The sequence below is a fragment of the Stylophora pistillata genome, chromosome 9 (assembly GCF_964205215.1).
Source record: "Stylophora pistillata chromosome 9, jaStyPist1.2, whole genome shotgun sequence".
In the NCBI taxonomy this organism is placed as follows: domain Eukaryota; kingdom Metazoa; phylum Cnidaria; class Anthozoa; order Scleractinia; family Pocilloporidae; genus Stylophora; species Stylophora pistillata.
This window is the reverse complement of record NC_142527.1, coordinates 28795368-28810851: the sequence shown is the minus strand read 5'-3', so window position 1 is coordinate 28810851 and position 15484 is coordinate 28795368. Positions and strand designations below refer to the sequence as shown.

The following is a 15484-nucleotide window of genomic DNA, read 5'->3' as shown; positions in this document are numbered from 1 at the left end:
GACTGTATCATCTTTTCTTTTATTGTTTAAGTTTAATGATACCTTTTTCATTTAAGGTAAAAAAATAAAGTAATAGAGTAAATATGATTGGGGAAAACTTCACACCATCCCTGGCTACTTCTCTTTAACCCTTATATAATACTAAAATTACTGTCTACTTTCCTATAGCCAGTGACGGTTCTAGGGCACCCCCCCCCCTCTTATTTTGGGTAAAAAATTAAACGCAGAGGGAAGAAAAGCCGGCAGCTAAACACACACAAACGAAAACACGCCCTCTCCCCCCCCCTCCAGCTCAAGCTCTGGATCCGCCACTGATAGCCCTTTATGTACTTTTCAAATTAAGTACAAATGAATATTTTATCGAAAAATTAGAATATTTTGGAACACATTCACTCCATGAATCGTAATATTATATATATGTATGTATGTATGTGAATTTCGCTTTCTACAAAATCCCTCTGACCTTAAAAAAAACCAAAATTATTCGTTAAGTAATGTGGAAATTGGGAGGCTAAGAGCGCGATTCCCTCCCATTCCGAAATATCCACCAAAAATTTGAATTTTTCAGTGTGTAAACCTTAATTATTTTTTTGGGAGACACTCATTTAGAAAGAAAGAAAAAAACTCAGCCAGGATCAGCATTAAAAACATGTCTCCTTGTCTACGTCTTCTCCCCAAATCTGCATGGACAACAAAATAAGGACATATTTATCTCTGTATGTAACCATGATGACTGTTTACCCTTATTGCAATGTGTAAAGTAACTATGCATAACAATGAGTTAATTGTGTACTGTATGTGTCTTAGAATGCACTCTCCCGCATATTTCGCCACAATATGCCTCAGTGTGTTGTCATCAATCAAAAACAATGATCCATATTAACAATGAGCCATATTAATACCTGTATTTTAACTGTCAAAAAGACCGGCAAAACTGGCCAAATATAAGAAAACACATTGCAAAAACTCTGGAAGATCAGAACGAAAGGTGACAGTTTCCAAAGTCAGGAACACCACAGTAATCATGGTAACACTTCTTGTATCTTGCTCTTTGTTGTCAAGGCAAAGGCATGCACATCAGTTTTTGTTTAGCCGTCAGGTGATTGTGAACTTACCGCGTGGTCACGTGATCGTATGGCAGATACAACAGCGTCATGAATGGATGGAAACATCGCTTGTTGTGGAATGGCCTGTGTGGAGGCCTCCCCAGAGGAGCTTGTGAACTTCTCAATGAGGAGTGCTGTGGAGAGACGAAATCTCTTAGGCCAGAGAGTTGGACATAGCCCTTAATAGGTTTAAATATTTTTATCGTGAATTCCACCCAAACCCTGATTTAAAACTTAAAAAAGGGAATACTCACAAGAACAACCAGCCAGGTATATGTGAATTCCAGCTTTCTTGAACTCTGATAGAAGCTAGAGGATAAAGTAAGATTTCTCGAATAAGTGTTAAAAAACTGATGAATACAGGTAGGGTCATAAGTAGTCACTGTTGTCATAGCGATCATGGCCGGCGTAAAAAGTGACGTTTTATTGAGGCAGCTTTTTATGCGCATATCCAAGTAGTTATTGAAGGGTATTCTGACACCGGTGGTCGTCCTTCGCTGGACGGAAAAGATTTTATTTATTTTTCATCGTGGAAGGAGATTTTTGTTGAAGATATCCGTGGGGGAGAAGAGTTGAATGAGTCTGTGGGCTAATTTTTCACCGCCTTGCCCTCCGGTGGGGCTTACAGAAAATGTAATTGTACAATTAACAGGAGAAAAAGGAAAGTGCAGCCGACGCACTAAGGAAGAGTATGAAAACAATTGACATTTGCTATAAACACGTCTTTGCGTCTGCAAAAGTTGCGAACGAGTCTGCTATCGTCGTACTGGGAGGTGATTAAGAATAGTATGAAAACAATTGACACGTGCTATAAACACGTCTTTGCGTCTGCAAAAGTAGCCAACGGGTCTGCTGTTGCCATACTGGGAGGTGATTAGCGTTAATCACCGAGTTTTATTTGACTGACACTTATTCACCTGATAAGGTATTGATGCATTTTTTGATTGAGTCACTTTAGGGCATTTTTCGATTGAGCGGGGTAAATCAAAACCCAAAGTAAACAGGCCAATAAGAAAAAAGATGAATCTTATTGTCAGCAAGTAACAGTTGGCGAAATCGCCACTAGTTCTTGTTTTGCACCTGACAGGCCTCGTTCCCAGGGTCTCTCATCTTTCCGCTCCAGGGGGCGAGAATATGAGAGAGCCTGGGAACGAAGTTGTGCATCTGATTGGATGAGAGGGTGACACGAAGCATTCCCTCCCAGGGTACTTTTAATTCCCTTTTGAAGATTGCTCAGTTAGCGAAGTAAAATTATAGCCAATCAAAACCTATATTAGGCGCCAGTCATTATTTTATTGCCGGTGTGTGGAGGATTTTAGGGGATCACATAGTTTTTAGAGGGAACAGATGGGGGACCAGTCGTTGCCAACAGAGCGTTAACGGGAGAGGGAACTATAGAAATGACGTGCGAATTGTAAGGGTACCGCAAAGACTTATGGGGTAAACTTAAATCTATGCTAAGTACTTACGGATGGAAGAACATGAAGACCAACAGAATCGATGTAGGTAAAGCTGCTGCAATCAATGACGACAGTGTGAATACGGTTTTTCGGCTCATCAACTTTAACAGCAGTTGTTGTTGAAGTGCCTCCTTTTTCCTGAGGTTTCGGTTTCTATTTAGGAATTGGACAACGATTACATTTTTCAGCAGTCGAGACGATTACGGGCATGTTACTACTTCAAACCAAATTGCGAATTAATTTTCCTGTCATGACCTCATGAGAAGAAGAACCTCGAGAGAAATTAACGGTTTTGGTGCTAAACGTAATCACCCTAGAGCTATGCCGGCATCACAGAAGAGCAAACAGAAGTTTAAGAAAAGTTTTGTCAACATTCTTGATCTCAGAGATGTGGCATCTATACTGTACCATTGGCGGTGACACTGTTATTGTTCCAGTTGTTGAGCTCTAAAGATCTTACCCTGCGAGCAGAGCCTTTTCTTCTTTTCTTCTTCTTATCTTCTTTTAAACCCTCCAAGGGAAAAGGCTCTGCCGACATCCTGTTGTCGCTTTGAAATGCCGAAAGCCCAAAACTCCGAGCTACTCAGCCGGTTTTGCCTCCAGTCAAACCGGTTTTGGTGCGCACGCCTTTGTTTTTCATGTACACAGATAACCAAATCTGCGCCCACAATAGTTCAAGGGGGCCTGGAAAAGGATCAGTTTCTAGGCAACCGCCGTGCATGTTCAAACGAGCAACAACAGGAGGTAGGCAGAGCCTTTTTCGCTTTTCGATTCGAGGACGGGTTAAAAAGGCTTTTCTCGCAGGGTATAAAGATCTTAATGCTATTCTAATGAAACCACCAAAGACAAGAGCATTGATGTCTATCGCGGCGCCATTATTATTCTGGATCAATTTCAGTATCTGAGCAGTAGCGCACCTACCCTTCCCTAGGCGCCGTTACCAGCCGTTGTTCGGGAACCTGAGCCCGCGTTACTCCGGAAAAGACCGGACCTGAGAGCGGCGGAGATCGAGTAACCCTTCGCCTAAGCCAGCATTAACCCGAACTTGTTATTAGTTAACTGTTGTCGGGTCAGGGGAGGGGTAAGTGCACAGTTTTTCAGACACTGGCTGCCATTGATCCATTGTTCCCCACGAACAAGGAGGAGGAACGCATCCATACTTGAACAATCGATATTACGCCATTTTCGGCTTACTGCTGTGAACACAATGTAAGAGCCAAGTTACTAATTCTAACTTACAGAACCAGGGTTCCCTCTGTTACTGTTTCCTTTGTCTTCATTCCGGAGAAGATCATTGTTTTCCTCGTCGTTTTTCTGTTTGACCTCTTCTCCCGCTTTCTGTTCAGCACTGGGATCTAATCCAGTGGTACTAACCAGCGCGCTTCTGAAGCGCTCCGCGTTACCAAAGTAAAGTGGGGACTCAAGTCTCAGTACTTTCACTCCAGGGACCTCGAAGGCCTTTAAAAAATGTCACATGGAAACGTTATTGTTCTGTGACGCGATCGAAGTCGGATATAACATTTCACACAAGTTTTGGCTTATCAACTTGAATTTAACATTGATAACTCATATCCTTGGAACGCGAACTTACGACAAATGAATAATAATAATAGATAATTTAGCAATGGACATTCCACTGGGTGGCTCTTCTTGTCCACTGTTTCCAGATCGAATTGGAATTTGGAATGCTGGTTTTTGCGGAGGGAGGAAAACCGGAGCAAGGACGAGAACCAACAACAAACTCAACCCACATGTAACGCCAGGTCCGGGAATCAAACCCGGGCCACAGTGGTGAGAAGCGAGTGCTCTCACCACTGCGCCATCCCTGCTCCCCTACAGAAAGCAATCAGGAGAACAAAATAATTATGATAAATTACTTTCACAATTGAACAATAAATGTACCGTGGGACATTGTTTGACGTCACGATATAACTCAGTTGCTGTTACTCTGCCAAGGATGGTGTAGCTGGACCTAAAATGAAGATGTTTAGGAAAAAAACAGTTCAAATCAGAGGGGGGATGTAGAGTCTGAAGGAATGAGGGACAAAGGGTCGAAAATTGCCACAGGGTCAATGTATTTCGAAGTACTTAAAGTTTCTGGATCAAAACCCACAACTGGTTTAGGATATCCCCAAGGGTATATTTGTTTGTACTCTGCAGAGTAATGTTCTTAAACTTAGATCTGCTGCCACTGATTTATAAATAGAATATAAAATGTTCTAGATTTCTAAGCATATCTATACAGGAATTCATGACTAATAGCAGGCTTAGAGCTGTCAATGAAGCTGCGTTGCAGACCAACAAATGACCACTACATATACTTAGTGGTTTGGCCAGCCGAAATATAGTGCTCCGTCTTAAAACTTGTCTACGTTGTATCGGTCTTGCCTCTATATTTACAAAGGTAAAGTATTTTTTACCTGGAAAGGGTGAGAACGACTGCAAATAACGCGCAGATCACTCCTACACCCAATCCTTTATCAACTCCCAGCAGAATGACACCAAAGCAAGAGAAAAACCATACAAACTGTAAGAGTTGAAAACAAAACAAAATATAAATCTTTTATACTACCTTTTGAAAAATCTTAAATAAATTCACATGCAAAAAGTGTTTCACTATTTGTGGGATTTATTCGGATGAATAATTGAATTGTAGCTTATAGCTCAAATATCAATGTCCGAACGGTTTTTTTTTGTTTGTTTTTTTTTTGTTTTTTTGCAGTCTTTGGGCCCAACTTCACTTAGAAAAGATAGTTTTATGTCGTATTTTGACCTCATAATACGGCGGCTCAGAAAAGCGATATCAGCGGTTATTTTAGCTCACTATTACGTCACTGATGGGGAAGGAAGATAATAATCAGAAATTCGGTATGGTGATGGAGTTATCGAAGTTGCGTGGCTTGAAATGGCGATCAAATTCGTTAATCCTTTGAATGTAAAAATGACTAGCATCTAATTTCTCTTTACAAAAACGCCCCTAAATCACACATCATGGTCAGGAGAAGAAAGGAAATGATCACCAACTAAAGATGCTCATGATTGTTTCACAAATTCTCCTTGTCAGCACCTTAGGAAATGCACAGAGGACAGTATGGAGAATATGCATACTGATGTTAGGGTGTAAAGGATTAATAGAGAACTGTCTCTACTTATTTCACTGTTTCTTACCGCATCAGGTTTGTAAATTCCCCACAAAGCCCGTAGCCTTGAAAATTGTTTGAGTAGGCCAATGAGATTGGCGATCACAACTGCAGCTAGGATAGCCTGGATTAAAGCAAACATAACACAATGTCTTCAAAAGTAATAATAACAAAGAGTGACTTTGTCCTGTCTAAGGCCTGACAAAGCAAACGCTGGGGTCAGAACAATAATTTTTTTAAAATGTATAATTCACCTTTGGGAGATGGAAGAAAAGTGGAGCAATGAACAGCAGAACCATAAGGACCAAGGCGACCACAACCACGCTGCACAGCTGTGAGATAATTAAACAAAAGAAATTTATCAATCCGTGGAGAATCCTTTTACACCTGCGCAGAACACTTCTTTTCAGGATAGCTCTAAACCGGTACAATATGAAGAAAAACTGACTCTATACTTCTTAAAACATTTAGTATGATAAACGGAATGACACAAGTTTGCAACACGACCGTTGTTACACTTATCGAGAGGTGGCCATTCAAGTTCAAGAAATAATGTGTAAAATTTGGCGGAGTTTGCTTACCTGAGTGTTTGCAAGGTTTTCCTGTACCGCTGTACGCGCTAAAGCGTTGCAGATCGGGAAACACGAAAAAAAAGAGCCAGCAAGGTTTCCTGCTCCATATGCAATCAGCTCCTGAAATGAGAAGAGTGGAGCAAAAACAGCAATATGATTACATCGATCTCTGTTTCGCTTAACAAGAGCTTCCCAGCCCAGCTGGATTGATAAGGATCAACGCACACTAAACTGGATGTTCCCTTTTTCCGGTCGCCACCCGCGTCTCAGAGAAGTCAGTTCCATACCGGAAGTTGAAATGCAGTTATGTTTAAGGACGCTTCTACAGAAAAAATGAACTGAATATTTTACGCTGCAACTTTTTTGCTAACGTTTACCTCGTTACTGTGGTCGAGGTAAGGCATTCCATCAACAGAATAAAGCCACGACAAATTAGTTGTTGAGTAGGATAAGGATTATGTTAGCTTACAAGTTACAGGTATCATTCCAACGTAATCTAGCTGTTTCAGCAGCATGGAATGATAAGGAATGTTTGTATTCCCCCCCAGTTAAAATCAATTGTTCTGTAGACTATAGTTAATCATCTTAAGTTGCAAGTCCATCATGGGGGAAGGGGGGAGTACCTCCCTATTTCGTCACGTTTCACTGACAGTTTACCAGCACCCATTTACACTCCTGGCAAGGCGCGTGGGAGGCAATGTGAAAAACAAGTATCTTCCCAAGAACCCAACACCGTGCACGAACCACTCCGTCGAACCACGACGCCACTACGTATCCCACGAATTCCTCTTCGGTTTTAATTGTACTTTATGTATAAAGCTTGATAAACAAACCTGGTTCGGGTCGACTGAGTAACCACGCTTCTTAGCAAACATCTTGGAAATTGAAATGTTTGTGGCAAATATCACCACTGCTATGACAAAGGCGTCTGAGAAAATGTTCGAAATCCGGGATAAAGATGGTACACTCAAAGGAGGAAGCCTGAAACCGAATCAAACGACATCGTCAACTTCGCTACAAAGAGAAAACACAGAGAGAAGAAAGACACTAAGAGATAATTAAACAAAACTGGTGAGCTAGGGAGCTGATGAAGAGAAAATTTCTTCTTGGCAATTCGATATAAACTTGGGACAAACGTTTGCATAAAGAAACGTGGTTTATTAAAAGACAATTATGAACTTTTCCTCGCGGACACAGAGCTACTAAAATCTAAATAAATGATCTCAGACTTTGAGTTAACGCTATAGTAAGTTACAACCTAAATGTGTGTGTGTGTCACACAAAGGAAACTGCTCCTGCTATATGTCCACAGACAAATAGACGCGGTTACGTGTGTCTGGCGTACCGTTAGGCATATTACATACCCCTTTGGTATATCTCCTATGATTTGTGTACCATAATTTAAACTGATTTTCGCACCATATGATATAAGAGTTCCGACAACAACCTGGTCAGATAGAAAAGGAGACAAACGTAAGCACAAGCCGACCAACAACACAACAGTATTATGAAGGTAAACGTAGGAAAGCGGAAACGCAGAAAGCGAAAATCAGTCTAATTGTTTTAGTTCATAAACAATGCACGTGCGAGGTAGTTTTATTATAATACTCCCCCTTCCACACCCCTGCGAGTCTCTTTATTCAAGTCGTTTCCTAAAACTACGAGAGTCTTCACGAACAATCGTATTTCGTGAAATATCCGCAAAATTTATGAAATTCACTAACTCGTTACTCTTGAGCACCCTTGTTCCAGAAGTACTTTCCTGTTAGTCAAGCCTTCGATCAAAGGTAAAACCGAACAAGAAAAAAACAGAACTTCTAGGGTTTCTCTGATTGTTTTAACTGTTTGGTTGCCAAATTAATAAGTAAAGAATGGCAGAAATGATTAAATTTCGAAAAAAGAGAGAGGAAAATACCTTCTAGGTCCCAGTTTTCTCGTTCTGAGTAAAACTAGCTACGTTGTTTCGAGCCTCTCGTGAGGAAATCTTCATAAAAAGGATGGAAAATGGCCATGACATTGTTTCACAGGCACGGCTTCTATCTCACAAAGTAACCGGATCAAATAAATGTTCTTACCACAAGAAGTTCAGCAGGGATGGGAACTTTCATTTTCTGCTTGTATCTCTCGTTCACTTGTTTCAATCCAATTAACACAATAAGACAGAGCACGCCCGTGATAATGGCTCCAACGTTCGCTGAGGGAATGTTTTTCAGCATATGAATAAAGATCTGAAAGCAGTTGTCATTATCATTAGTTTGAATCATTGAGGAAGTTAGATCTAACACGACGTCTCAATTGGTTGGGCATCTGTGTGTCAAGGTTGTAAAATTCATCTTGAAGGAAATCGTATACTCAAATTTAGGAGAGCACGAGATGGAAGAAAATATATACGCGAAATCTAATTATTTAATAGTGAGGAGAAACGATATAAAGAAACTCAGGCCTAAAGGAGATTCGAGCTTTTAAGCAACCCTGAGGGATATGAATTTACAGCACTCTTGGTAAAATATAAGGTACACATTCCAACCATTTGGTCCGAAATTCGATACGGATCAAGCGCGCTAGTAATTTTTTTTCAAACTTCAAGATTTCTTTACCATGAATTTGGCAGATAGTTCGAAAGATCAGTGGGTTCATTGCATAGTTACCTTTACTGCGGCAAACGCTCCGCTGATCTGGGGAACTTTCACTCCCAGTATATGCTTCAATTGGCTGTTGACAACGAGCACCGCTGACCCTGTGGTGAAACCACTGATCAATGGTTCTGACAAGAACGTCGCCAGAAATCCCATCTTCACTGCTCCCATGATAATCTATCGTGAAAAACATTCTTTTGTTAACTACTATTCATGTTTTGAGGCGAGGCGCAGTGGCCTCATGTTTAGTGCGCTCGACTCCGGATCACGTGGTCCTGGATGGAGTTCCGGCCGCGGCCGGGGACATTGTGTTGTGTTCTTGGACAAGACACTTTACTCTCACACTGCCTCTCTTCATCCAATGGGGGTGTGGGGGAGGGAGAGTAGAAATACTCCGAGTCGCTTCATCCTATGGAAACCGGAGTTAAGCACTGGCCTGATTGGCCACTTGGCTCGTAAACAAACTTTCATTTACATTTGATAGCAAGAAAATGGTTTATCATTTTACCTGGATGATACCAACGAGTAAGGAGAGCGAAAGGGCGACTTCCATTTTGGCCGACATTTCCGGTGTCCATAACGCGGTGCCTTCTGTCGGGGAAGGACTGGACATCGAGTCATTGCCCGGTGTAGGAGTGGGCGCTAATGGCATGGAACCCACTTCACGCTCAACAACTTGTGCCACCATCAAACATATGACTGCGAAACTACCTGTCACGTGAAAACAACAACCATTCAGTAAACTGATGACTTGTCTCACCGTTGGTGAGACAAGTCATCAGACAAGTCATTAGATACCGTTGGTCGATCATTTAATGCATGAAATAAGCATTGAATGATAACATCATTCCTTCAAGCTACAGGAATATAAAAGAAAAAAAATAAATCAAAAGAAAAAAAAAGGAATGAAAAGAAAAAATATTTTCATCGTACCTACAGACAAGTGCCGCGATGTGCCCATGATCATATAAACCAATACTGGGATAATGGCGGTGTAGAGTCCCGTGACCGGCGGAAGGGAAGCCAGCATGGCGAATGCGAGTCCTAACAGAGAAAATATGTCATTAGAAAAAGACATGTGACAGAAAAAAATTTGCGTTACTGGCCCCCAGTGATCCACATCACTCGTATTCCTCTTGAAGCGCACGAACCTCTTCCGGCCGGTAATTCGCGACAAAGTTCTTCCGTTGATGAAACGCTCTAGGTCCGCTCTTTCCTGCAGGTGCTGGTCCCCGTAAATAAAAGACGGAAAATAATACAACTGAATACAAATGCTTTCAAATCTTAATAACTTCTAAACAATAGGCACCGACTCCAGCAGTGAGACTCAAAACCTCACAGAGGTTTCATCGAGTGTTATTGTTATTTTAACGGTTACGTAATTTACCGCCGTAACAATCCTACACCCCATACCTCTAAAAAAAAAAAAAAAAAAACAGTTAAGGAATCGTATGCGATGATGGTCAAATATTCTTACGAGCCTACCCAAATGAACAACTAAAGCCAAGTTATTCAGCTTAGCGCAGTTATGTGTGTGTTAGCCGGTAATTCCTAGCTGCTACTGAGTTCAAACCAGTTTTTCAGTGTTTGGCCCCAGAACGCATCACGTAGAAATCATTTACAGCTGTCCTTAAACTATATATTAGAACGCGTTGGCTCATCGGTCGGACGATGCAAAGACAAGGAGTCAGACAATCCGTATAAAATATTCCCATACCTTGAGGGACATGCATAACTGCTACTGTAACTCCTCCATTTAAATCAGGAAACAAATCTTCTTTCACGTTGTATTTCGGTAACCAGCGAATAATCGGCATGAGCCCAGCTAGAAAAGAGATCAAACCCTTCCACGAACACGAACAGGGAAAGAGCTTTGGATGAACAACGCGCCAGTAATAGTTCTTCTTTGCTGAGTCGTCCTTGGTACTCAATGGAAAGCGATCGCGTTTTGTTGCAGTGAAAAAGTTTTCATCGTAAACATTTCTGGCAATATCTATTTCAGGGCTTTGGCGGTGAATTGACCGCTCTCCGGGTGAAGATTCCATTTTATTCAAATCTTCAGAGGAGAGTTTTACCATCCAATTCTTATTCAACTGCGTCTATAGAACTTGTGGTGGATGGAAAAAGGAGGACAGTGTTAAATAGTTCCGTATCCCTAATGTCACGCGACCAGTTTTCCAAATTCGGGTTTGTACACGAGGTTGAGGTTTGTCAGCAGATTAATCGAATTAAACCGCCATCTTGGTCTTATGAAACAAATTTTGTCTTGTGAATAGAATAGGAAGATGGTAAGTTTTGAGCTCAGTAAAGAAATAGAGAAAGATGTTTTTCATCTTTTCACGTGCGTGGGAAAACGAACAAATTCTGAGTCCCCATGAGGAATCGAACCGCAGACCTTCGGATCCCGTGCTCCGATGCTCTACCATTAAGCCACGGAGACTCCATGGTGAGCAAGGCCATCACGAAGTTCATAGTTGAAGTTTCAGTTTACCCTCGTGACTAAGGACGAAAATTTTCTAAATCTTGTTTTGTTTTCTGGACCTTTGGCCAATACATCGCAGTCAGGATGAAACCTGAGAGTCATCTGACATATATGACTCGCGCATGAAGAAAAAAAAAGTAAACGAGAAAGATGTCAACAGATACTTTCTTTTCATTTCTCGATGTTCTGGTTTAGATGTGCTGCGCAGTAATTTGAATGCGTCCGCTTAGAGGAGGTTTGGCAGTAACTCTGAATAAAGCAAGTTTTGTAAATAGAATAAGAAAGATGGTAAGTTTGTTTTCGTCACGAGCGTGGCGTAAAGAGAAAAAAAATTTCTGTGCCCCCATGAGCAATCGAACTTCGAATTTCTCACTCCGATGTCTACCACTGAGCCACACAAACTCTGTGTTGAGCAAGGTCCATTACAGGTTGATATTTGATATTTCATATTACCCTCGTGACTGGACGAAAAACATCTTTGTCTAAATCTTGTTTTGTTTTCTGGACCTTGGGCCAATACATTAAAGTCAGGAAGAAGCCCGAGTGTCCATTATGAACTTCGTCCTGCCTGTTACACTATGAACAGCAACTGGGTCGATGGCTATCTCTGTCTGAAGACGCATTAAAAGTACATACAGGCCAAAAGTCGTTCAGCGATGGATTCTTTAACGGGCATGCCTTTCCCAAATATCTTCTTTGGAGTCTTTTTTCGCGAGAGTAATCCTTACTGAAGCATTTTATAGATTTCCAGTTTATTCACCGGCGGCCCCTAGCGCACTGTGTGTGATTTTGAGGTCTAAGGTTATGAACGGGAATACCTACCATGTTAAGATCGAATTTTAAGTGTAAGCGCGGCCGTTAAAGAAGGAAATGTTATAAAAAAAATTAAATAGAAAAATTGAAAAGGATAATAAAACTTTGTATAAAAAAATGTTCTATTTACAGTTGACTGGTACGACTGGTAGCATCACATGCGTTACAAAGAAAGTCACCAAAATAGCCGTTAAAACGACCGCAAGCGACAAAGCGGCTACGGAAAAAACGTAAGGAGACTTATCACGTTATATTCCTGCAGAAAAACAATTTTAAAAGGAATCTTGTTTCTACATCGGACCAGTTTGGGCTTTGGTTTCTTTTAGTAAATCCTGGCTGCAAGCTCTGGGGCTATAATGTGCCTCACTGACTCATGGAGCTCCCGTAGCGCACTAGCGTCGTTCCAAGAATTCCCCGCGGCTCTCTGACAATTTTGTTTTTTTTTTTTTTTTTGACTCGCGCGACGGACTTCGCCGAAAAGGAGGGATTGCTTATAGTAAACAGATATGCACTTGTCTCATTAAAGTGTTTCCGGCCGGTTCGGCTTCTTTAATTGCTGTCGGTAATTGCACGATCGAATGCAATGGGTGACCATTAGTCTACTACGAAAAAGAAAAGAAAAAAAGTGTTCGCACAGGCAGGGACCTATATTTATCCAAATTAGCTAGCTTGCCTCAATCGTTCGTCGTACTGAAGAACTTGGCTGGCGGTTTAGGAAATAATTTCTGTGATAGATATTTTTTGTCTCTAGAAGAATGCAGTATAATATCGGAACTGCCAGTGGTAACACATTGTAAGAAATTGGTTGATTTTTGTCACCTATGCACGAACCCTTGCAATTGAATAAGAAACAAAAATTTTTGCGATTAAAAGTTCTTTAATATTTAGAGACGATATTTCCAGTCTGGATGCAACAATGAATGTCTTACAGGTTAATGAAAAACTACCTCAAGGATGCATATTATCGAGTTTTATTCTGGGGGCCAATACAACGAACAATAAGATTACAGGTTTATACGGCCCAACCGTTTCATTTTGATTAACTGGCCTCTGTTATCTATGACAGATTATTACTTTCGCATTTCCGCCATTTAGTGACTCGGCAAATATCACAGAATGCTCCAACTTTTCAGACCGGCAAGAAAACGTCATCATTCAAATTTCGCTGGTAATAGCTCAATATTAAAGGAAATGCGGTTTGTTGTAATTTTCTTTTTCTTTTTAGTACATTTTTATACGCAAAATACATGAATGAAAAATTAGAAAAAAACTTAGGAATGTTATTTTATGTGACGAGACATATTTCTTTTTAGACGTCAACAAAATGAAAGAACTCGAACTTTGCATATGATTTGAGCTGAGATTACCGAATGAAAAACGAAACCCAAAGAGGTAATATAGTACTATCCAGGTAGATTACTTTTAAAATTACTTAGAAAGATCATAGTTAGTAGAGGGGTCCTCCTCTACTAACTATGGAAAGATAATTAAGCAATAAAACACTTCCTTTCGGTTTTCAACGGCGTAATAACCCACACGGGATATTGTGAAAATACCAGAAGCGTTTGTATGAAACTTTTCTCGAGTGTTCCTAACATCCCTAGAAAGAGCGGTCTTTTGCTTTTAACATAATAAACGATAGGTTTTTTACTAATCAGGGCTCTTGTAGTGTCTCAGTTATTTTATATTCTGCACTGTAGGAAAGTGAAGCGGTGTGCGATCGCAGTCGGTTTCAAATGCAAATCGGACGTGAATCATGATTAGCCATCATGAAATCGGTAATCTGTGGCTTAGCGATTTGCATCTCAGCAGTAAAATGACTCGACAATATCGAGACAAGTGTACCCGGCTGTAAAGACCCAGGTATTCTAGTCTGCAATATTATATAACCAGCCGTTGATGGTGAGGTAAATACTTGGTTGATACTCCGGTCAATATTTTTAGCTCAAAAATTGGGGGAAAAATACTTACGGACGACAACTAAAAAATTCATTGCTATATCCTCTTACGGCGGTTAAAAGAAAAAAAAAAAAAAAAAAAAAAAACACCTGGCACAATGTTATCGATTGCTTGACAACGTATCATCCTGTTACACAAATTTAGTGGCGACAAAAAATTTGACAGCGAATCAGAGTTTTATCCAAATGTTAAGTAAAATTAAAATTGAAAATAGGGAAATTTTGGCGACAATTTATAATTATGGAACTTGAATGTGGTAATCAATGACTTTAACTTCTCTAGCCTGTGAGAGCTCACGTGGGGTAACTTGAGTGCCAACCGGAATGGTTTAGTTTTGGGACGCAATTCAATTAATGTTAGTACCGAAAATTTTTTGATGATGTGAAGTGCAAAGCAAAACAAGATCAAGATTCGAGTCGCTCGAAAATAGATTCGAGTTATATTAATCCGTGTGTTTCGACCTTTCCGTCTCCAAGCAATCCCCTGAAGTACATGAGGAATTCGACAGGTTCTTTTTTAAAACCGTGAACGTTGATTTTTTTTTTGCTTTAATTAAGTACGAGATTCCCCAAATAGCTTCGACAAAAGCACTTGGGTAGGCTTCCTTCTCCGGCAAACCTTTCGCAGTAAATAAGAATGATTCTTATATTATTGACCTATTGCTTATTTTGTTATCTATAATATTACCTTGAGGTACATGCATGATGCCGACTGTAACACCTCCAGAAATGTCAGCTAATAAGTCCTTCTTTAAGCTGTATTTTGGTAACCAGCGGAGAATCGGAGCAACTCTGGCAAGACACGAAAGGAAACCATTCCAAGAACAATAACACGATGCAATGTTTTGATAAATTTTTGAGAAAGGACTCTTTCCTTTCGTAAGTTCCCTAAAGTTTGAATAACCGTGTGCTTCTGCCGTTAAACACTCTTCATTATAAATTTCTCGTCCGATTCGAATGTCGAATTTTTCATCATAACTTGTGAAGTATTCCCCCATTACAGTAGAGCCAACTGAGGCCGAAACCCTTCGACTGAAGTCACCGGACTGTTATAGTCGGCCAACCTCCGTGTTAGACCAAACAATTTTATATTTTCCCTTCTCTACACAAAGGAGTTGAGTTATTCATAATTGCGGCTATGACGTTGATCTCTAATGACAATAAGCAATAAGCTTTCATGCCCGTGAAGAACACTTGTGACTGTCTATATCCGCTTTTGAGCTTGGCCATTATTTGTTTAAATGACGATACCAGCTTCAGTTACAGTTGTCCGACTGCACTCCAAACATAGAGGGTACTTATTCAAGCGTGATGAAA

General features: G+C 40.5%; 1 protein-coding gene across 2 annotated transcripts; it reads right to left on the bottom strand.

Moving 5' to 3' along the window:
- Positions 1 to 15251, bottom strand: LOC111338171 (prestin). Of its 2 annotated transcripts, none has more exons than XM_022944613.2 (17): positions 14856 to 15251; positions 9848 to 9958; positions 9423 to 9625; positions 8927 to 9091; positions 8354 to 8506; positions 7643 to 7725; positions 7112 to 7259; positions 6288 to 6398; positions 5961 to 6038; positions 5735 to 5830; positions 4987 to 5093; positions 4469 to 4538; positions 3806 to 4024; positions 2576 to 2719; positions 1361 to 1415; positions 1116 to 1240; positions 1 to 680 (listed from the first exon to the last, which is right to left on the bottom strand). In XM_022944613.2, exons 1-17 carry the CDS (start codon positions 15163 to 15165, stop codon positions 642 to 644), a joined length of 2217 nt encoding a protein of 738 aa, XP_022800348.1. In that variant the 5' UTR covers positions 15166 to 15251; the 3' UTR covers positions 1 to 641. The 2 variants fall into 2 exon arrangements, with proteins under 2 accessions (XP_022800348.1, XP_022800339.1); XM_022944604.2 differs by lacking the exon at positions 14856 to 15251 and adding an exon at positions 10632 to 11040.
- Between the last annotated feature and the right edge of the window lie 233 nt (positions 15252 to 15484).

Coding starts and splice junctions, on each gene's coding strand:
- LOC111338171 (XM_022944604.2), bottom strand. CDS start 10,992: ATGGTAAAACTCTCCTCTGAAGATTTGAATAAAATGGAATCTTCACCC. Junction 6,039..6,287: donor AAAACCTTGCAAACACTCAG/GTAAGCAAACTC, acceptor ATTATCTCACAG/CTGTGCAGCGTGGTTGTGGT. Junction 4,025..4,468: donor ACGTCAAACAATGTCCCACG/GTACATTTATTG, acceptor CATTTTTTAAAG/GCCTTCGAGGTCCCTGGAGT.